At 37.7% G+C, this 24,480-nt stretch overlaps 1 protein-coding gene across 1 annotated transcript in view; it reads right to left on the bottom strand.

Annotated features, from left to right (window-relative positions):
- LOC127963966 (breakpoint cluster region protein) overlaps nt 1-23,512 on the bottom strand; it is a 38,991-nt gene extending 15,479 nt beyond the window's left edge. The window contains exons 1-6 of the mRNA XM_052564073.1: nt 23,132-23,512; nt 21,600-22,994; nt 4,743-4,909; nt 4,153-4,257; nt 3,790-3,975; nt 98-205 (exon numbers count right to left, since the gene is read on the bottom strand). Of these exons, the coding sequence (XP_052420033.1) occupies nt 98-205; nt 3,790-3,975; nt 4,153-4,257; nt 4,743-4,909; nt 21,600-22,965 (1,932 nt within the window). The 5' untranslated portion in view covers nt 22,966-22,994; nt 23,132-23,512. The remainder of the gene's footprint in view (nt 1-97; nt 206-3,789; nt 3,976-4,152; nt 4,258-4,742; nt 4,910-21,599; nt 22,995-23,131) is intronic.
- Nucleotides 23,513-24,480: the final 968 nt, after the last annotated feature.

Genomic DNA, 24,480 nt, shown 5'->3' with positions numbered 1-24,480 from the left:
CTGGAGGTGGAACGGTAAACAAATACACAAATTTACAAGGAGGCAAAGATATCAGGCTTTGTTTTGACAGTATAATGTAAGTGCCCTCACAACTGACCTCTGAAATCTCTGCAAACTGAGAATTGGCTTGACAACACTTTTCGGCTGTTTCCACGGCAACCTTATAGTTGTCCACAAAAGCTCTGTACACGCCGAGCTGGCTGGCCTGTGTGGGAAGATAAAACAACAGGAGAGAGTGAGACAGAAGAAGTCTCAGTGCTAGAGGCGGATTACTCATGTACATTACAGTGGCTTAATTCTGCTTACTAAGGTAGAGCAGGCAGTTTTTCGTGGCCTGTTTTGGCATGGTCGACATGCTTCTGATATTCAAAGACAAGTAAATACCAGCCTGATGCTGCTTTAATACAACAGCGCTCAACACAGCAGACAAATGATCACAGTGATGTACTGGTTCAATCTTAAAGGAATAGTTTAGCCAAAAATACATTTTTGCTGAAAATGTACTCATCTATAGGCCAGCCAAGATTTTCTTCATCAAAACAGATTTGGAGAAATGTAGCATAACATCACTTGCATCCTCTGCAGTGAATGGGTGCCGTCAGATTAAACAGCTGATAAAAACATCACAAAAATTCCAAACATGTTCTCTTGCATTAAAATCCACAGACATAGTTTTCACTGTAAACAGTGCTTGATCTGTTGATCGGTTTCTTTCCTGATTCTTCAGAATTCACTATAAAAGCAATACAATGGACTCATTTGAAATTAAAAACATATTAATTATAGATTTATTTCTTACAAACACATAGCTTTTGTACTGGACTGGATTACTTGTGGATCATTGTGATGTTTTTATCAGCTGTTTGGACTCTCATTCTGATGGCACCCATTCACTACACTGTTGACCAAGTGACGTAATGCTAAATTTTCCCCGAATCTGTTTTGATGAAGAAACAAATACATTTAAATCTTAGCCTAAGGGTAAGTACAGTTTCAGCAGATTTAAATTTTTGGTTGAACAATCCCTTTAAACTATCAAAATTATACATTCATAATAAAAATATAAATCATTACATGATTGAACCCATTGTAATCTAAGCAAATAGTGCTATTATAACGAACCATTCGAATATTTACTGTGCATTATTAATTCTTCAAAATGTACAACCATAGCCTTGCCATTAATTCCACAACATCAAACAAATCTTTGAATGTTTCATGTAATATCATAAAGAAAAATCAAAGCAAATATCACTTACAAAACAATAATGAAATGAACATATAGCACACACACACACACACAAACAAACACAAAAAAAACACTTTTTCCAGAGTTTGTCTAAAAACTCAATTTTAAGAGAACAAAAAAGAAGTGATTTGGTGTAAACGAAGTGAAAACTATGTCGCTGTGAATGAGCATTTGTGTCACGAAGAAAAACACCATTCAAAAGACAACAACTGTGAAATGGGCACAGATATCAAGCCTTTTCCATGGCAACATCTCGAGTGCTGCCAACACTGGGGTAAATAAGAGAAGGACTTGTGATGGGGCTCGTCACGAGACAGAGAGGTTAAGCACTTCCTTCAACACAGCCATTATACTGCAACTGGGGAAACTTGTGAGCCATCCAGAATATGAGCATCATTACCCTGAGATCAGAAAAAAGACGGATTACATCGCGCTGTTAACTCCGCTCACTGATAAAAGATGAATACTACTTAAAGAGTGTAAAGAACCTCTTTCTAAAGACTCTCCTCTAGTGAAGGGGTCTGAAGACATATCTTTAGCTTCATCTACAGCTATATTTTGAGTTGTGAATGTAAGTTTGCATTTTGTTTTAAAAGTAATAAAACAGAAATATTGTCAGGAAACATCTTTTCATTGAGTTGTACTTGAAGGGTGCATGTAAAAAAGGACTGGTTCATTTCAGTGAATCAAAAATATATAGCATGACCACTGTATTCTGATTCACAAACAATTGAGTCTTATGAACCAGTTCATTTAGCAGTGAGGGGGTCAAAAATCTACAGCAAGACAATTGTATTTTGATTCATGAACAAATAACTGGGCAGGTTCATTTTAATGAGTTAAAAACATACCGCATGTCCAGTGTATCCTAATTCACTCTTAGAAGCTGTTTTTATTCATAATCTGTTCAAAAAGATTTAATCAGTCTGACAAATTCGTCATTACTAAACCAACATCTGAATTGCCTACTGCAAGTTATAAGAAAAAATCTGAGCCCGTTTTTTGGACTCAATGCTTCTGAGGAGTCATGGGTTGGGTATATCCCATGGCGTGAGAGCTGCTGGTCCACAGGGAGAGGGAGAGGGCAAGGGAATGCCCAGCAGTGAGTGGGTTTCCAGGGCAGACACGCGCACCCCTGCTCTATGACATCATGCTCTCTGGGAAACAGAGCAGACACCGGACTCCCTGTCCACTGAAAACTCTGTGGGATTTCCTGTTTATTTACCCCTCTCTGTGTAAAACACACACACCCTGGCAGATAACTATGTCACTGCAAACACACACACACACACATTCCAAAACGTAAAGGACATGGCATATTCTCCCAAATAGTTGTGCTTTCTAAATACTTTTCCATGCAAACACATCTGTGCAAAGAAAAAGAAATAGGCTACAAAACTGCTCAGCTCTGCAAATCGATAATTCCTCAAATAATAACAACAAGTATTTGCAATATAACAATATAATCTCTGTGGGATTACTGGAAACTCTTTTGGTATAACGTTGTAAAATACAATAAATAAAGTCACAATTCATAGATCTCAAGAGAAAACCAAGAAGAGGGTGAAAAGGCAAACCATGCATCTTACTTAACAATCGATACCGTAAGCAAAATGTGATGTTGGTCATGTAATCTGTGCACCTGGCTACAACACCCTACCCCAGCATTTCTGAGCGCAGCCCCGCCGATCTAAGAGCAAGACCCCCTATCTGCTTTACATGCAGTCATGTGGCTCTGAAATGCTTTCATCTGCACGAGCGTCAAGTCCTGCGGCCGTCTATAAAGATGGGGGTAAAGTTTCAGTTTCCACAGCTAATTGTGCCGAGAGGAATGATGTGGCTGTTGCTCGCGAAGCTTACTAAACCAGTTATCAAAGGAAATTCTCCTCAGGGAGGACCAGAGAGACATGCTTTGATGATGACTGCATTTATAAACAGTTTAAAAAAATCCCTCTTGGGTGGTCTGACAGAAACATCATGTATGGATTACCCCAATTAGACACGTGCATGTGGCATCAAGTGACAGCACAATTCAGTTGTTACAATGAGTAACAGTAACACTAGCCTATTATTAGATAACACAGAAATGAACAAGTGATTACAGTATATCATTCTACACTTTTTTTTTTTTTTTTTTTGCCGGAAAATGCAAAATTCTAAGAAAACTATTTAGAATAGACAAAATTATTATTATTAATTGTGCACGTTAATCTTGAATAACACTGTTAAATATAATCTTTAGCAAGACTGACGAATATCCATGAATTTCCCTTTTTCATACTGTAGATTATAATGTTGTGATGACTTGGAGCATTTAAAATGATTGCTTTTTTTATTTATTTAGACAAAATTTTACAGCATTAATGGTTATCAGTCAAAACATGAAAGTAATTACTGGCTTAATTACTATCAGTCAGAATTTTATTATTCCTAAAATATATGAAATAACCATGTGTAATTCCTAATTTTTGCATAATCAACTGACCTAGTTAATAAAAAAAAATGAAAGGCTATTTTAATTTTAATGCAACGCTGCTCACCAGTTTCTGGAAGAGGTCACCCACACATTGATGGTTGCTCCACTGTTGCACTCTGGGTAACAGGCCATCATAAAAGTCTTTATGGATCTCGTGGAGCTCAGGCACTTTGAAGAAAATGGTTTCTATCTGCTGGAGGGTTAACATGGGCTGGGAGGTGGTGGCAGCAGCTTTCAGGGGCTTCATGGGCTTAGAAAAAAAAAAAAACAAACAGAAAAAAAACAGGAGGTCAAAAGGGGGTCCCATTTGTAACCACCTGGGTGGAGTGCAATGTGCAAAGCTCAGCACCACTATAATGGTGATCTTTGACCCTCTTTCGTGAGCAATCGTGCAGTAAAACAGACCCAGCAAACCCTGAAGACTCACCAGTAAGAGCGCCTCCAAGTGGCTCAGATAGGTCTCCTCACTGGCCAGGATCCCTGATAAGACCCATTTCCTCATCTCCAACCCTTTTTCGACATCCAGCTCTGACTGGAAAATATTCATGATGAACAAACACATTAAGGGTTCAGCCAAAAACACATATTCCTGTCTACAGTCTCTAGCAATTCCTCAGTAATCCTATAAAACCTAAATCCTATCCCATACAGATTACAGAGGTCAAACATAGATCACTCTATCCCATATACAGATATAAAACACCTCAAAGATAAAGAAAACTAAAGGTCAAAAGTTCAGAAAACTAATGTTAACTGACTCAGAACCTTTTTGTATGTTTTTTAATATAGGCAATGAGCATGTACAATTAAATTTGCAATATCAACTGATATAGAAAAATCTGTAATATTGGCCTTTAAAGTATATGGAAACAATACATCATGCATCTATAACAATAATTATCTTACAAAATACAAGACTGAGATTTATTTAACTACAAAAACACTTGGGAGAGGTGTGTAAACACTAGGACAGCAATGAAGGTTAAAGCTAGTTCTCTGTATCTTAATGTCCCTTACTGATTTAATGGACTCCAGGGACCCCGAGGAGGGGGGCTCTCTAATAATTCGACCCTTCGGGTGAAGGCGAGGAGAGGAGAGGGAGTCATCTGTGTAGGACACAACGTCCTCACCTCGATCGGCATCATAAACATATGCTGGAGGGGGGGTCCCGCTAAATGGGATGTCTGCAAATGAAGAGAAGAGAGAGGTCAGGTTGAGTTACAAGTGTTACATATGATACTTTTAAACCATATCAGTAATTTGCAATGCATGTATTAAATATAATTATACACATTATAATAATAACAGTGCATAATTTATCGCCCATTGCCATTAAGAAGCAAACAAGCAAAAATGGGTTTAAGTCAAGCTTTCCATCTTAATTTTAAAAGCTTGATATAATCAATACATCATTTCCCCGAGAGTGTCTCATACATCTCTTATCTCTTAATGTAATGCACACAGAAGACCGAAAGCTTAGCCAAAAAGACTGAGCTTTATCCTCTTCGCAATAAAGACCTTGGCGTATAATTGAAAGCAAAAGATAAAGTCTGCCAAGCGAAGACAAACAAAGCCGTTAGGAATTCATCACCCGTTTCAGATTTATTCTTGGAAACATTATCAACAATCGCTCTGAATCACAGCCGCAATTAAGCATCCTGTTCATCATTAATGCATGACGCCACAACTGAATTATTAAAAATGTGTGTAGTAAAATGCAGTAACTGAATTGTAATTTTTCCTCTGACAATATTAAGATAGATTTGATGTTTTACTTACAAAAAGAATGAATAATACACTGTTCAATGTATTATGTAAAGCTAAAATAAGTTCTGTTGTTTAAGAGGACTCTGGGAACATGAGAAGAGTTTTTTTTTACTAAACTTCAGCCAACATTTTCTACATACAATCTGCTCGCTGCTGTGACAGACTGAGTATTTTTTCCACACCTCCAGGGAATATCACTGACACTAACCAGGTTGAGACTGGGAAGTCTAGTCAGTTTGACACAGCAAATGAACAATGAAAGACTAGACAGCTGCAATCATGACAGAGACCCTCTTTTCCTGGCAGTGAAAGGACGATATGAAAGGTAGAATCACGACAGCCCACTGGTGGAAATGTGAAACTGAAGTCAAAGCAGTCCATTTAGGAGAAGACTGACAAGATCCCACTGAGCGGAAACTAAAACCTCTTAATCACTCACAAAGCAATGAATAATTCAACACCATTGTTCTTGTTTTAATTACCATTGATGAGGATTAAGGGCTACATGGATGAATAGCTGCATTAGTGATGCCATTTTAATATACTGAGCATGTTCGGATTTCAAAATGAGGAGCAGCTGCTGAGCTGAAGTCATACAAATGCACTTCATACAGCCTTAATATACGAATCAACTGCGTTTAAAGGAATAGTTCACCAAAAAATTTGAAATAAGGTATAGTGAACAGTACAGTACACACACACACACACACACTCACCCACAAAATGGTTATCATTTACATCAGCTGTGATTCACAGACTGCAGTAACCTGAGACATGATGAATCCTCATAGACTATCCTGACTATTGTGAGTTATCGCTCTGTCTGTATTTGTAGAGCAAGTTGTCTAAAAACAGTCATTCATTTCCTGCAGTCTGTGAACAGCTCAGCACCGGTGAGACATCCAGACGCAAACGTATCGACTATGTGTCTGTCTTATCTGGTGTGCTGATCGCCTCAGTTAAGAAGTCTGATGCTACAGTCAAGAGCTATCTAGATGTACACAAAACACGTGCGCACACACACACACACACACACAAAAAGATTATCAATAATGAAATCCACTCATTGATCTCTCACAGCTCTTGCTCTGTACACAGTGCATTTAAACTAACGTTACTTTAGATACTTAAATTTCAGTAGTAAATATATTATATTTTAACAGTTGTTAAGGAGAAGATTTTGAATTTCACACTAGCCAGTTTATACTTCCTCAAACCTACAGGACAGGCCCATAAACTCATATCCATCCAGCACAACAATCACTTACATACACAAACAATGTGATTAACATAAAAGTCCCAAAAGACTTTGAAAGATTGAGAGTTTGTTGGCTTTGTGATAAAAAGCAGGAGTAAAAGGGCATCACCCAGAATTACTGTTCACTAGTCAGAACTGCAGTGTCTTGCGTCTTGGTTCATTCAGCAGTCAACAGGCTTGCATGGGATGACATTAAGAGAGGACAAAGATGGGAGCAACTAGGAGTCAAATCACCTCACTGTGAGAGAAACAGGAAAGAGAGGACTCCGGAAACATGGAGGCAGCCCTGCTGAGTGGCCTGGCATGTAGCCTGCTTAAAAAGACTGAATAATAGACTGAGCCTGAACAAATAGAGATCAGGAGAAAAGAGGTAGAGGATTACAGAGAGAGAGAAAGAGGTCTCTGCTGCCCAATGTAGAAGGAAGAGCCATGCCAAAGGGCAGCGTGTGTTACTTTGTGATTAGCCACTAAAATTGAGCTTATGAGCAAAACAATTCCTGTGGCTAGCACCAAGGCCACATCGACTGTGGAAATGGATGTGTTTCATAAGAGGACATCCATAAAATCACCCTAATGTTGTTTCTCCTGTGTTTGCAAATACATTAGCGCTCAAAAGTTTTCGAAAGAAATTAATACTTTTATTCAGCAAGGATGCATTAAATTGATCCAAGGCGACAGTAACAACATCTATGGTGTTATAAAATTATTTCTATTGCACATAAATTGCACTTTCTATTCATCAAAGGATCCTGAAAACAATTATTAGAGTTTGCACAGTAATATTAAGCAACTGTTTCGAACATTGATAATAATTACGTAAGAAATTTTTCTGCGCAGCAAAGCTAATAATGTTATGAGTAAGGATGCTGAAAAATCAGCTTTTTATCATATAAATTACATTTTAAAAAACATTTCAACAAAAATCTTAAAGACCTCAAGCTTAGAAACAGTACTGTAGTTTTGTAAAGGAAACAATATAATATGATCCATTTATATTTATTATTCCTTACACATTTTTGCAAAAAAAATATATGTCATTTGCAGTGTGTAGACTACAAAAACAGACAAACATGGTTTTAAAATTAGCATCCAAAACGCCAATCATCCGATGGAATTAGTGTGTGTGTGTGTGTGTGTGTGTGTGTGTGGAACAGACTCTCTGGTCACGGTGACAGTGAATCAGCCAATGAGGAAGTGTGCAGGGATGTGTGACCACCACACTCAACTTTCCAAAGGAAACACACGTTTGAAGCAAGGTCATCTTTCCAACAAAAACACACACATTCAAATAAACATTCACACAGACAGATAGAGAGCTAAGATAAAGATAGATAACTAGCAAGATAGACAAACAGACAGACAGACAGACAGAAAGACAGAAAGACAGATAGATAGATAGATAGATAGATAGACAGACAGACAGACAGACAGACAGACAGACAGACAGACAGACAGACAGACAGACAGACAGACAGACAGACAGACAGACAGACAGACAGACAGACAGACAGATAGATAGATAGATAGATAGATAGATAGATAGATAGATAGATAGATAGATAGATAGATAGATAGATAGATAGATAGATAGATAGACAGACAGACAGACAGACAGACAGACAGACAGACAGACAGACAGACAGACAGAGAGATAGACAGATAGACAGATGGAAAGATAGACAGATGGAAAGATAGACAGACAGAAAGATAGATAGATAGATAGATAGACAGATAGACAGAGATAAAAACACTGATATCCCTAATAACAAACAAATTAAATGCCATTAATTCATGATCCTAAAACAACTTTCAACATAATAAAGTTCACCGGTCAAAGGCTTAGAAAATGAAGAATTCCTTGGAGCAATTTCATGTCTGCACTTGCCCATTCACAGCAACTCTCATGTCACACTGTCAAACAGCTTCACAGACAGAACCAGGAAGTCTTAAAAAGGCCTTCGGTGGAACAAAGCAGTAAAAACGACCCCCTTTTCTTTGGAAGGAAATATTAAATACTCCGAATTTATCTCTGAAATGACAAAGGCTCAAAGCTATTATATAATGCTATTCAAAAAGGGAGGGCAAAGATACCAACAAAGAGCTTTGACTCCTGAACTTAAAATCACAGTCCTCTGGTTAGCAATGAACAGGGCATCCGAGTGCAGATGCTTTGGTGTCTGCTGGCAGTGAACACAAATGCATCACACAGTTCAGCACGAGGCAGATTAAACTGTCATGACGCAATATCAGCATTTCTATCCTGCGATAATACCAAAAAAAGTCACCCCACTCTTAGTCTTTTTCCTTGCACCGATATGTGCACAAACACTCACACACACACACACACACACACACTCACAAACCACACACAGATCATCTTAATCCGTGTGTTTGAATATGATCCCGAAGGGAGTGGAAAGCGCCAGATGTGTAAGGCCAGGAACAATCCATCTCAGGATCAGATCGCTGATCTAACATAACCAGTTGCTCATAACTCTCTTCTCCAACTCCAGGGTCAAAGTTTATCCAAGGCTGCATTAGATGATCTGATGATCTCTATAGTGAAAAGATTCCTGTGTAATCATGTATAATAACTCCAGACACAAAATGCAAATAAACAATATAATATAATATATATATATATATATATATATATATATATATATATATATATATATATATATATATATATATATATATATATATAGTGTTTAAAGTATTATTCATATAATATAAAATTATTAAAACAAATCTATAAAAAATATATTTTATATATAAATATTTCCATATATTCTCTATATGCTTCTAATTTAAACAATTTGTACATTAGCTTGTGTAAATTATTTTTTAATCTTTTCCGTTATTTAAAACAAAAATACAAACTTCCCGTTTTATACTTATTGCACATTTTAATTTAAATCAATTGTGCTCTGAACGATTAAGCATTTATAGAACAAATCTTAGTAATGTTTTTATTTATTTATTTATTTTTTAAACCCTATGTATATTATAGATAAAGATTGAAAAAGATGAATACAGAACACGCAGTAACATCCTTCTATATGTGTGCATATGGTCCCTGAAGAGGACGCAATAGGTCAGCAGGACATATCTGTTGTGTGAAAATATCATCTTTGGCAGGTTTACATGTAAATCCAACTCATGAAACAAAGGATGTGGTCTATGTGTGTGTATCAAAAGCCTGTCTGTACTCCATTTGTTTTATCTGGAACATGTGCTTATTGTGTCTCAAATTTCCGTAACACCTCAAAGATAAACTGGCGGACTGTTTTCCCCTCAGAAGGGAGACGATGTAAATATAGAAGGCAGGAAAAAGCTCTTCAGTCCACTGACAGCCATTCAGCTGTTACTATTTTGGATTAAGCAACTTCCTGTTTATGACACAATGTCTACAACATTACATCAGCACCAAAGCAACATCACAGATAAGATATCGACACAGATTCAGTGCTTTTTCTATGACTTTTTCAAGTTTCCATTGGGTTTTAGCTATTTTTTCTTCGCAAAGTCGAAAAAAAAATGCCTTAGCATCCTGCAAAAGAAACAATAGAAAAGGAACAAGAATATCTACACAGAGGAAGCAGGTCAAATATAATTGTCATTCATTCAGTATGTTACTCGTCTTCCACCCAAGTCTGAAGTTTGGAATCCGAAACGGTCAAAAAATGTAGTTTCCTTTTGTAAAACTAAAACATTATCACCAATTAAGGTTAGCAGCATATCCAGAGTCAATAAAAAGCAAACTTCTCTAAACTCTGGAGATGTTTGGTTTGTCATTACCTATTTGAACCATGTATTTAGTTACATTTACTTGAACTACAGTATTTCCGGTTCAGGTCACTTTGGTCATCTTTCATTTGATAAGACAAGCCTCACCTCTAAAAGCACTAAAATGGGACAAAGAGAAGGGAGAATGTCAATGACAGAAACAGGTATTTCACTAGGTTTATAAAAGGCATGTAGGAATGATGTGAGCCCATTCATTTTAATATGACCTTCACATTCCTGGATGCTCTCAATCATCATTCTTCCCATTATGATAGAAACAGGCTAACAGCAGTGCCAGGTAAATGTGGGAGGACAGAATGCATTTATTTGGATGGCTCAGTCTGTAATAAACACTCAGTCGGGTAGATTCCATGATGACAGGTCTGTGGGAACGGCCCCCCTCCGTGTCTTTCTTTTTAAGCTGGAATTGTAAACATCTCCACACTTCACTCGCTGACTCAGACTGAAATTCTGGACTTGCTCAAAAGAGCTGTTTTCATAACTGGTTCGATAATCGAATGACAATGGAGGAAGGTAGTAGCACAGTCACAGTGCCGGAATAAAACAATAAGAACTTTTCTGAGATGGATGATGGGAAACATTTTGTAAACAAAGTCTAAAATTGCATTTCAGAAAAAGCGTTTTCGGTAACTGTACAACAATAGAGAGCTGACGAAAATCAGCTTATAAAACATGAAAGCGATTTTATAATTGCCTGTTATTTCTCTATTTTTGACATCAAAACAATTTATCTTTCTATGCTTTGTTCTTTCGTTCTCACTCACTCTATTCTTTAGTTTTTTTTGTCCTCTATATCCTTTGTTCTTTATATCCTTAGTTTTTTTTTTCATTTTATAGTTGACTATAATTATTTGCTCGCTTTAGCTTTCATTCATGTCTAATCACACACACTTTTAATTGTTCTATCGCTCTATCGTTCTTTCTGTCATTGTATTGTCCTCTCTATTCTTTGGTTCTTTCCTTCTATCCTTCGTTCTATAGTTCACTCAGATCTTCGTCATATTTTTTATTCTATCCTTCATTCTTTCGCTCTATGGTCCACTCTATAATTCTTTCACCCATTCTATCTTTCATTCATGTCTTATCATTTGCACTATCCATTGTTCTTTCGCTCTAGTGTTCGCTCTATCCTTCTGTCTATCTAAAAATATCAAATCAATCAAACCATAAACTTTACTACTCTCAGTTTTCATGTTGTATGTCCTGAACTCATTTTGCTGAAACCATTAGGACAAACAGGCCACATCTTCCGGCCAAACACTTAAAAACAAACTTGGGTTTTAAAATATCCAAATATGTGTTCCATGTCTCCTACTGGGCCAACAGATAAAGGTGAAAGACACCTAAATCTAGCACCTGATCGGGACGGGTTAATGATGAGGCCACTGGCCTTCCCTCCACACACATCGATTCCAGGAGAGGCCTCTGAGAGTAAAGAGAAAAGTGCTGTGGTGTTAAAAGGATTTGCTTCTTCACTAAATCAATGGAGCTCTCTTCAGCACGGTCACCGGGGAGGTGGTCAGTCATGCGGGTAAGAGTGGAAATGGATTTTACCAGAAAGTCACGCAGACACATTTGCATGGCTACAAGAGGCAACTAAAAAATAGCCTCCGTCAAAGGCAATTCACTTAGGACAGCCAGTTGAGGATTCAATACAAGATTTGCTTAGATTTATTCTGGAGGAAAAATAGCAGCTGGTCAATAAATGGGATGCCTTACGTACTGTATATAGTATCAACACCGGACAATGACCAACACATTTAGCTTTTTCCTAGCATTATATTCTATTAGTAATTCTGTGTCACCCTAATGTCTGGCTTGAGATTATTTAGTGAGTGGAAAAGCATAGCTGGGCCTCATATTCTTAAGAAATTAAAATAGAAATGGTATCCTGCAACACTATTAATACAGATCTCTCTGTGCTTCTGAAGGAACTGCAGTTCTATCAAACACAGCCTGGCTTATGGTTACTCTAAAATGCTTTTCAGTGCAATAACGTCATCGCAATAGATGAAAACAATTAGTCTGACCAACATTTTAATATTTAAACCAACCATCTAAGCAATTAAGGATTGGTGAGACCATTAAACCAGCGGTTGGCATGGCAGCTAAAGACTCTGCGGTATTCAAAAGCTTAAACCTTCAATAAATCAGCAGTGAAACGTTTCTGCTTATTTTGCACTGTGGAAAGAGATGGAGTACAGGCCAAGTATACTCAATTGTTTAGAGTTCGCAAATGGACTTTATAAGCAAATCCTATCCACACACTGAATCAAAATAAAAACCCAGGGCCTGGGAAAGGGTGGCACTACTGCTGGACCCAAGGAGTGCATGTGTTTAACCACACACCGCCTGCTGGTTTGGCCGATGGCCAGTTCCCTCATGCTTCACCAAAACACTTCCATCGCCCATCGGCTGCCTTCATCATGGAGGAGGATGAATCAAAGTGACCACACCACGGTCATTAAATTCTCTTTATTTATCAGATAGGTTGAGAAGAGCTAATGAGACTCAGGGTGGGACTACCAAACATACTCATTAAAAATGCTTAAATAGATCTGAGTGGGAACAGGGTATATCAAAGCTTAATAAATGTCCAAGTCTGTAATTAAGTAACACTGCGAACACAGCCACAAATCAGGGCCCTAAATTGTGACTTAAACGATCTAATATAAGAAAATATGTGACAATTAATAAATAAAAAATTTTATTGAACACAACAAATTTTCATGAAACCTGTGACTGATAGAGACTAGGGGTCAACCAATTATCGGCCAGGCTGATTATCGGCAGGGATATTAAGCAATTTTTATGGCTATTGGTATCTTTCATTTCTAAAGGCAATTTGCCATTAAAATTATTTAAAGGCATTTAAAGACGTTTTTTTGTGATTATTCTTAATTCTTTTCTTAATTTTTATTTTTATACCAGACATTTATATGTCCAAAATATTGGTTATCAGACTACATGATCTGTGATAATCGGTATCAACATCGGCTCTGAAAGCACATATCGGTCGACCCCTAATTCAGATTTGGAAGCAATACCAAGTGTACAACTGACTTCCTTACTGAGCTGTTTACTGACAAGATTTCACATATTTACAAGAATAATTTTAAACACTCATTTGTTTAATTAAATCAATAACAATATTCTTAAGAATAAAGATTAAAATGTTAATGTTTTACAAGTATTACTGGTTATGTGCCACTGTAAGGTTTCAACAGACTGTAATGGGAACAGTTTTCTTCCTTAACAAGCAGAAATATCTTTTCAAAACAGACTGATATTGATAAGGCACATATACAACATGGAGAAATAAGAGTAACAATTGGAACAAATGTATAATAAATACAACGAGAAAAAAAGACCCTTGTGTATACACTGTATTTGTCAGTCTCATTCATCTCAGCACACAGAAGTGACTTTTAAAGCAGAAGTAAGAAAACTTTACACTCAATGAAGTGTAGAGACGCTAAACAGTCAGCTTTATACCATCATAATATAATTTGTCATCTAAAAAGTAGTTTGGCTCCCAAACATTTTGTGATGGGGATTTTTTGTTGTTGTTGTGTGCAGAGTTCATCAACAGTAACCACTAAATGCAGAATATCACATGCCAAGCATTAACATAAGGAACTTTTACCATAAAATCATAGAAGAATATCTTAAATCTTATAGGTGATGTATCCGGCCTCCAAGCTGCACTTTACACCAACTACTTTCCACACACATGACTGTGCGACAGCCCACAAGGGTCAGTGCTCGTGGGCCACTTCACATTTCATTAGCCGTGTATTTACTACACTTCTCAAGCAGCTGAGACATTCCACAAACACTTTAGGGAAGGAGCACAGAAGGCCCTTTTAGTTCCACCAGGGAAGCTGGGTAAGCCCCAGAGGGGGATCAGTGCAAATAGCAGAAAAACAGTGGAAAGTGTTCTTTGTTACTTAAACTTTGTATCTTTACGGTCTTGCTTGATATTATCAGTGTAAAGTTCAGTTTCTAGGTTTTTCCTCAAATATTGTAAACACATTTTTGCATACACATTTAAAATATAAGAAAGTAGTATCAGATGACAGAATGCATGCAGTAGATGGTGTAAAAGATGGTTTTTCAGCAATGTTTTGATAACTGTTTATTTGCTAATTGATGAATTCATGTTCATAATTTAGAATCTTTAAAAAATGTGCATATCAGCTATGATACAGCCAGCATTATAGGGTTGACATCAATCAGTAACATATTAGTTATTGGCTGATATTAGAGATTTGGATATTTAATTGTGCATGCTTGTTTCCGTTACTTTTACATTAAGTTTAAATAGGCAAACATAAAAGTTAAAATACCATTAAAAGAATCATTTAAAATGTAAAAAATTATAAATAAAAAAAATATCATAATGTTGATTAAAGAAGTCTCTCAAGGCTGCATTAATTCAGCTTATCAAAAATATAGTAAAATAGTAATATTGTGAAATATTATTACAATTTAAAATAACTTTTTATTTTAAAATGTAATTTATTTCTGTGATAAGAGAGCTGAATTTTCAGCATCATTACTCCAGTCTTCAGTAGGACAGCACGATTAATCGCATGCGATTGTCATGCGTGTCTCGTCAGTAAAGCTGGTTCTGTGATTAGCGGTAAATGTCCATCACCTGCTTTCAAATGGAGTGGCACTTAATATACAAAGCTGTAGTTTGCTGACAAGCTACGCAATATTGCGTTCATAACCGAATGCGATTCATCTGCGATTATGAATGCGTTATTGCGTAGCCTTTCAGCGAACTACTGCTCTGCGTAGTAAGTGCCACTCCATTTGAAAGCAGGTGATGGACATTTACCACTGATCACAGAACCAGCTTTACCGATAAGACACGCATGACAATCGCATGCGATTAATCGTGCAGCTCTAGTCTTCAGTGTCACATGTTCATTCAAAAAGCATTCTGATATGCTGATTGGATGCATAAGAAGCATTTCCGAGAATTATCAATTAAAACATATTTTTCATATTTTTTTCAGAATTACTGAATGAATATGAAGTTGAAAAGAACAGAAACAGAATTGCGATTTTATAAATGTCTCTACTGTCCTTTTTTATTGTTTTAATGTGCCCTTGCTAAATAAAAGTATTAATTTCTTTCCCCCAAAAAATAAAAATAAAAAAATAAATAATTGTAGTGACCCCAAACTTTAGAACGTTAATGTATTTTCATGCTGAATATCCAGTTTCATCTGAAAAACCCACATTATGAAATTGAAAAGGAAACAAATTTTAAAACCAATAAAATGCCAACAGAATCCACAGCAAGCCAGAAAAACACTGATTTCAAACCCCATAAAAGCAAGTTCTTCAGAGTCCATTTGAAGTAAGAACAGCGCTGAAATAGTTTCATGATGCTGCTGTTTACTCTTGCCAACAGGGCCCCATGGCAACTCTTTCCATCACTGACATCGTCCTCTGTAATCAAGAGACTATTCTGCCTTTGTGACATAAGCAAACACAGTGAGTGAAAAGGAAGAGGCTGTTTTGGTGGCACACCGACAGCAATTTCCAGACTTGTGTCAGTCATGTCTGATTTATTTTCCTTTAGTAGGTGTTCCTCTTTAACAGAACAAACTGTAGTGTTATTTTAACAGTCATACTATAGTAATGGTTGACACTCCAAAAAGAAAAAGGACAGCCCTTCAGTATTTCCTTTCCAAACTTCCTGTTTTAATACAGGAAAGCAGACCTTGTCAAATTATTCCATGATGTTTTTATGCCCATATATAAAACAAATTTTTAGAAAGCAGATAATTCCTCAAAAATATACATGGTTTTAGATGTGCTGTGACTGTTTCTTCCTAAATATTGGTATACATCTGTGCTGCATAAAATAACACACCAGTGTGTTTGTGTAGAGTGGAAAGCTCCTCCCATTAATTGACAGTGAGAAAGATGTGCTCTTTCCTCTGCAGCTGGTGATGATGGTGCAGGGTCTCTGAGACCCGTGCCAGCTGGACCCGCGCCAGGCTGACCTCTGCCCTGCCCCCATTTACACAGCCAACCCCCCAGGATAACAGGTGACACACAAACAGTCACACACAGAAAAAGGGCCAGCTAGTAGGGCACTGGTAGTGCAAAATTACAGCTTAACAGACCACATAAATAGACTGTTTGAACAGAAGCAAATTAAATGCAGCGGTTGCTACTGCTGTCAGGCTTTATGTGCACATGGTAAACGTCTGAAGTTGTATGAGCGGTATTTCTGATGTTGAGGCTTTCGGTGGATTTACGAGCTCTGGCAGATGATAAAACGGAAAAACAACGAGAAGGATAAGAGCCAGCAAATACTTCTCCCTGTTTCCAAAGCCTTACTGAATGTGAATCGCCAATTCTGCTTGCAAAGTCTAAAAAATAAATCATGATTTTCTCAAAAAATAACATTAAAGCAAAGATAATGTGCATTACCACCTGTTATCAGAAAGGATTGTGCGCCATTCAGAAAGTCTTTTATGTTTCAACTAAAATTCTGAATTTTAGTTGAAATTTAACAATTTAACAAACGGGATAAAGAATTAACATTTTGAATTCAAAATTGAATTTTATTCAAAATTTAATTTAAATCAAATTTGAAATTCAGATTAGGAATTACAAGGAACGGAAATTCGAAGAAATTCAGATAGATAGAAGTTAAGAGTAACCAATAGAACAAAAAAGCAACAGAAGCAAAGGACAGAGCAAATGATAGTGAAGGACATAAAGAATAGAGTGAAAGACAGATTGAAAGAACAAGGGATAAAGTGAAAAACTGAATGAAATAATTATAGATAGATAGATAGATAGATAGATAGATAGATAGATAGATAGATAGATAGACAGACAGACAGACAGACAGATAGATATTCACACTCAGGAACTGAAAGGTAGCCAATTCTTTAATCCTGAATTTTTCCCAACCCTGCCATGCAGAACCCACAAGCCTGAAAAACAACCTGTATCTTCTAGCCAGACTTTTTTTTTTTAAATTTTAGCACAAGAGTCTGTGAGGACTTTAACAAAGGACTGTTTATATTAATAATACAGGCAGGATTAGGTTGTCTGCCAAAGCCGGTCGGTTCCTAAGAGGTGACTTTTAACACCAAGTTGATGGAAGAGAAATCTGCCAATTTTGCTTCCCAAGAAAAATGCCAACGGTAAAACTATAAGAACCACCTGATCTCCTTCACTGGTTGGTTCTGTCAGCATATGCCCACAAAGACAACCTCAATCCATTTCGAGCAACACTTGTGATCGATCATGACAGCAATCCCCTTTCACCGCTGTGAATGAGGTGGATTCTGAAACATGAGTGAAAAATAACAGTTTTACCACAGAAGAGGTCTAAGGAACATTTTTATTGTGGGTGTTTCCTCAAGAGATTTCCATCAAGATGTCTCTTCCTTGTTGCGAAATAACCTCAGGCATGCATCCTTCACTTTCGTGACTATAGACAATGTATGACGTTTATAGAAGTATAATTAATTTTATAGCATATTCGTATTAAAATGCTGCCTTGAGGATTTTCAGAAATATCAGGACAGTGTCCACAGACTGTGGCACAGCATGTGCTTGTTTGACAAGCGCACGTGGCTGCAGTGCCCACTGATGTTTACACGAGGGAGGGACACTAGGTGAGCGTGACTGACAATTTCAAGGACTAAAATCTGCGCATCACGCTCTCTGATCACTTTCTTTCAGGGTAATGGATCTAAGGGCAAGACTCCAATGTGCAGTTTTTTAACAGCTTGAGGATATTAGATTAAGACTGCAGAAAATAATTTGGGGAAGGCTTGCAGACAGCCTGAAGAACGGCTGCACTTCCCACTGGTGTAAATCACGACCCTGCCACTGAAACGTAACTTTACACTGATCATTTGCAATTTGTTTGTGGTGTGCTGAGTTTGCAGCTCTGCGCTCTCTCTGCCTGCTGAAGTAACTAGAGCTTGGACTGAGCTGATGAACTCTTTTCTGCTCGAAAGGACAGAAATCTGCTCTTGGCTCTGAAGTCTTCTCTCAGTTCCATTACTTTGGCATATTGGACTTATCTTAACTTGGAGTTATCTTCTTGACTATTTCATAAGACGTTAAGACACTCTCCACTTGTAGGCTATAAAGCAAAGAAAACGTAAGAAAACAAGATGTGAACCAACAAGAGCAATGCAATTATGATGTCTTCAGCTTGATCTAGATTGTATCATTTCTGAACTCTTGTGAAATCATGTAACACTAATGTTCTGTTTTGAGACTCTAAGGCTCAGTTAAAATGGCTTGATATGACATATCTATATGATTTTAATTCATTATAAACTAATTTTCAACTTGAAAACATGCTTCAAATGTTCTCCATGAAAAATGGACACTACATAGACTAGTAGTACAGCTCAATTGGTCCAAAATAAGTCAATCTGAATAGAACATGTTCAAGATTCAAGATTCAGTGTTGGAAGATTGTGGATGAGTGTTAAAATTAAACTGTTAAAATCCAAAACTACTTCTGAGTGCAAGAGAGCTTCATACTGACACTTAACTACAAACTGCATTTCTTCTTTGCATTGTGATGACCCACAAGAGAAAAAAACAGACTGAAAGGCTACAATAGCCTATACATACCATTTGCATTGTGACCATACATTGAAATGCATTATTAGCTCCCTTTCACAACGAAGAACCATTCTTTGTGTTTCCATTCAAACCAATGTAACCACAGATGTCTGATCGTTTTAGTCCAAGTGACATCTTCAGTTCCCCTCTTAATTAGTTTATTGTAATTAGCTTTTTACCCCTCCCCCAACAAAAAAAGCTCTGCTGAATTCACCATGCTGTATGACCCCTTTAGCTTAATTATCCCTAGGCAGGACAACAACACTAATGTGAACTGATGCATAAATGCTCTGAGTGGACAGATAGTGAGCGACTACACTGCCTCAGGCCATTCTTGGCTTTAAACACTGCAGATCAGACCAGTCGTATCATGACAGTGAGATAAGGAGGAGAAATCACAAGGAGAGCTCAAATAAAGAAGAAAGATAGTAGAGAGCTAGAAACATAGTTGGAAAAAAAAAAAGAAAAAAAATGGATTGGGAATTTTTTCAGTTTTGAGTATAGGGGTTACCTGAGGATAATGGGAACAAAAAAAAAAGATTTTTATAAAACATTTTAAGGTCAAAAAGTTAACTTTTTAACCGATGATACTAAATAAAATTGTAAATGTAATCATTTTATAATAAATTTACCAATTTTGATGCCATTACAGTTTCATTCTGTATTAAAAAAGGGCTGGTTTAAAAGATTAAATCACATATTAATTATCTTATTTTGCCCTGATTATTTTTTATTTATTAAAGGGGTCCTACTATGCTCTTTACAAAGTCTTAATTTTGTTTTGGGCGTGTACTTGAAAATGCTCTCATGCTTGGTGATTCGAAAAACACATTATTTTTCAAATAATTTACAATATTGCCACACCCTTCTCTCCAGTCTGGCACAAACGGCTCAATTAGTTCCGCCTGCCTTCCAAAAAACGAAATGTGATGTGATGGGTTAGCTGTCCCAGTGCGTTGTGACAGATGAACTGCTTAGAAGGTGTTTCAGTATTGCCCCGTCCCTTGCCAAAGCTGCAAATTCTGTTTGCTCCAGTATAGTTAAGGATGGCATCAATATTGCCATAACAATTCGAGCCGGATTAGGATCCCGAGAATATTGAATAAGAGGTCTTTGCAGAACTTATGCATGCACGGATATTGCAAATCGAATTAGAGTGGTAACTAGTGTTGGTTACAGTGTTTACTTCCTTTTTAATTATATTTGTATTAAATATTTATTTATTAGTAAAAAAAAAAAAAATTGGTATCTAAAGTTTGTTTATTTTACACATGAATTTTTTAATCCATTGTCAAATGATTTCACATTTCTTAATTATTAATTCAAAATTGTATTTCGGCCACCTTGCTTAACAAAATATCGGCAATCAAAAAAAATAATATTGGTCGACCACTATTGGTAAGGTAATGCTTTTTATTCTGTTTGCTCCAATATCCAACACGTATACACAACGATTTGCATTTACACATATCCCCGAACATGACCAAAAACGCTGCATTACGTATGCCTGGCCATTAGTTGCCACTGTAACCTTTAAGATTAGTAGAGAGGCTGTTGATTCATTAAATGATAACTGTTTCCTCTAACAAGCTGTTAGTGAAGCCTCTCCTCCAATGACATCCATTAAAAAAAACGGAAGCGTTAACTTTAACTGTTACGCTTTTTTTTGCTCATGGTTGCAGGCTAGCCTTCTAGCGGCTTTCTTCAAACAATGACCTCGCGCCCTCCACCCTCCAACTATTCGAATTTTCGTAAACTGGAATAATTTTAATGATATTCTAATGGGCCGCTTTGTGACATGACAAAACCTGGAAAACAACGCTGTAGTCCAAACAAGACTTTCATTGTAGTTCTTGAAAAGGGATTTCTTCCTTTGGAGTGGACTTTAAGATTTGTAACTTGTTTTATGCCCAAACACACACATTACACACAGACTAAAATTCTCAAAGTGAAAAAGCATAATAGGACCCCTTTAACATTTTAAATAGGCCTCACTGTTAATACAAAGCACACATTTTCTAAATAATATCTTAATTTGTTTAGGATTTAGTGCAGTGACAACATAAAAGCCTATTCCTATTCAAAACTATTCTTTAATAACAGTTTTCCCACACAATATAAATGGGTCTTTATGCATAAAATGTATACATATGCCATATGTCTTGTATAAATAATCACAAGATCATCATAATTGTAACTACTTGGTGTCAGAAAGTTTGAAAATACTAAATAGGTTGCACAAGACCTATAAAAGACAAATGATTGACCAAAAATGTCATTATAACTTTGACTCTGTGCCTTTTCTTATTTTCATAATCCTACTGTGGGACAGTGAAATCCTATCAACGTCCCACCGAACAGACAAAAGTAAAGTTACAAAAGTGAACACTGCAAGACTGTTGTCTTACCCAGATCTCCAAGGAAACTGCTGCTGAAGTTGTTGGAGCCTCCATCAGCAGGCCAGATCTTGCGGACACCAACAACATTGGCATCGGAGCGTGCTAGCTGCTGCTTGAGACGCTTTTGGGACTGTGGGGTAGGGGGGCTGCCACTTTCAAAAGACTGCTGGGAGTGCTGGGATGGAGAGCGGCTCTTCTCTCTGTACATTCGGTAGGCCGTGGGGCTCGGGGACACATGGCTGGACTGCCCTGAGGAGAAGTCTTCTTCACTGGATGTCAGGTTTTCATTGGAGCTGCAATCCGGTGTGTATCCATCCTCAAAACTACCAGGCGAATAAGACCGCCTGGGCCAGGTCAAGTGCAGCTCCTCTCCTTCTCCCAAAATGCCCCCCACATAAACAGTCGTATAGGGCTGACAGTCTGACTGGTGCCAGTTCTGCTGAGTTGCTCTTCTTCCATTAAGTCCTACTGAACTGTCCTTGAGGAACCCAGGGTTCAGATCAGGCTCCTCGTACTCACAGCTGTAACCACTGTCCATGGCTCTTTCATGAGACCGCTCTGGTTTACGGATGTCCCCAAAAGCAGTGGATAGATTACCTGGGACAGAATGCAAAGATCTTTTGCGCTCCATCTGCATAGCTTGACTGCCCAGACTGCTTATCTTCTCTGAGACGTCTCTATCATTCATCCGAACAAGGCCTTTCTCGTGATGGTACTCCAAGTTAACGTAGTAAGGCCTCTCACTTTTCCCCTCGCCAGATGTTTGAGAATTGGCTCTTCTGATACGTTCAAAGTTTGACCGAAGCGCAGCCACTCCCAACCCTGTGGTGACCTTCTCCTTTGGTGGAGACTCTGGAACCCCATCCGCCTCCTGGTGCTCAGGTCCACGTCCAATGGGCCTGAGTGGAGCTTCAACACTCCTTCTTTTGTATGGAGACATCCCGTCAACTTCTCCATCTCTGTTTTTCTGCCGGTCCAAGTCTGAGACATCACATCCCACCACCTCAACACAAGGCTGAGACTCATGGCTGTCCTCTGCTGTGGCTGTGTGCTTCAGTTGGACTGGGAGACACCTGCTTCCATCAGATCTCTGATAATGGACGTCCATGGATGCTGGCTTACGCTCACCTTGTGAGACCCTACTGAAACCCCATCGCTGAGAGTCATGGCTTCTCCGCTCCTTGGCCAGAAGCGTTTGTAGGTAGATCATTCGAAAGCGCTCCTTGTTCACTTCCATCTCCAGACGCCTAATAGAGTTTCGGCATTTCTCCAGCTCCTGCTCTATGTCTCCAACAGAGTTCAAAGACATCTCAGGAGGATCTGAGTCAGGGAACTGAGCTTTCCACGCTTCCACAAAGCCAACAGGTTCTACCATGATTGCTTACTGCTGGTTTACTTTTTTAACTGCAAACAAATTACATGTCAAGATTCACTTGTTTGTAAGAAAATAGATCCAAAGCCATGCTGATTTATAACTTCATATCTGACAACTTGTCCTGTGAACATGCAGAACATCATCTCAACATCTGATAAACACTCACTCAGCTGATCTTGTACAGACTCACAATGTTGTCCATAAAGGCAAAACGAGCAGAGCTGAAACATCCAGGTGCACTTCAAACATCTATTGACATCCGCGTTTCATGCCATTTAAATGGCAAATGATGACTGAGAATCTCTTGTAAACACAGTTTCGCCTGCAAAATTCACTTCTCCTTAATGTTAGTTGATGAAGTCAGATTTTTAGCTAATTTGAATGATGTATCCGAAGAAGTTAGTCCTGTTGTTCTCTCAGACGTCCGTATTTGTCAGGTATAGGCTGTAACGTTACTCTTGCAGGGTTTCCATCGCTGTCCGTCTCTCCATATGATCTGACTGTCTCTACTCTCAGTCTCTCTCTGGCACTCAGCGCTGCTGCAGGAAGAGGTGGGACTAGACGAGTACATGATAAACACCGACTGCACAAAAAATCTCAGTTTAAAGACACAGACTCGGTTATTCAGGAACAAACTGATAAAAATTGTTTGCGACGCGATTAGCTAATTTTCAACTCGTCTATCTAACGTTAGTCGTCAATGCAACCGCCAAAGCGAATTCTTCATCATCGTAGCCTATCGAATTTATTACAAACATATGATTGTTTTATCATTTTAATTTCACACCAGATATTAGTTACCTCTCATTTTAAGACTCTATCAATATTTCTGAAAAATGTCGCTTCTTTAAAATGTGTTTACTTATTCTATTGTAAATTCACCTGACAGTATGAATGTAAACTTCTGTGGCATCTTGTAGCGTCTGTCGTGTGAACTTGTCTCCATCTAGTGTTTCTGTGTGGAACAGCAGTTGACAAAGTTGGCAGCATCAAACTTTTGAACAGTTGTCCTATTTCCACCTCACCTTTCAAAAAACAAAAAACAAAAAAGGTGAGTGAGAGATAGAGCTACACAGATTTTTGCAGGACATTAACTAATAAATTTATTCAGCAAATGTCAGTAAAAAAATATTTCACATAAGTTATATGCAGTTATTTTAAAGAATCAAAGAACACTGATAAATGTATCACGGAAAAAAAATTAAGCAACACAACTGTTTTCAACATTGATGATGATATGTTAAGTAGCAAATCAGCATATTAGAAAGATTTCTGAAGGATCACGCACTCTCAGTTAAGAAAGTAGAGCTGTTGTCACTGGGGCAGTACCATTTCAAAAGGTACACATCTTATTTACCCTTAATTAGTGCATATAGGTACCTTAAAGGTACATATCACCATAATGTTCCCCATACTCAGAATTCATGCTCTGCATTTAACCCATCCGAAGTGCACACACACACAGAGCAGTAAACACACACCCGGAGCAGTGGGCAGCCATTTATGCTGCGGCGC

Source organism: Carassius gibelio, chromosome B8, assembly GCF_023724105.1.
Source record: "Carassius gibelio isolate Cgi1373 ecotype wild population from Czech Republic chromosome B8, carGib1.2-hapl.c, whole genome shotgun sequence".
NCBI lineage: Eukaryota > Metazoa > Chordata > Actinopteri > Cypriniformes > Cyprinidae > Carassius > Carassius gibelio.
The sequence above is the reverse complement of the archived record's forward strand: the minus strand, read 5'-3'. Positions and strand labels throughout refer to the sequence as shown.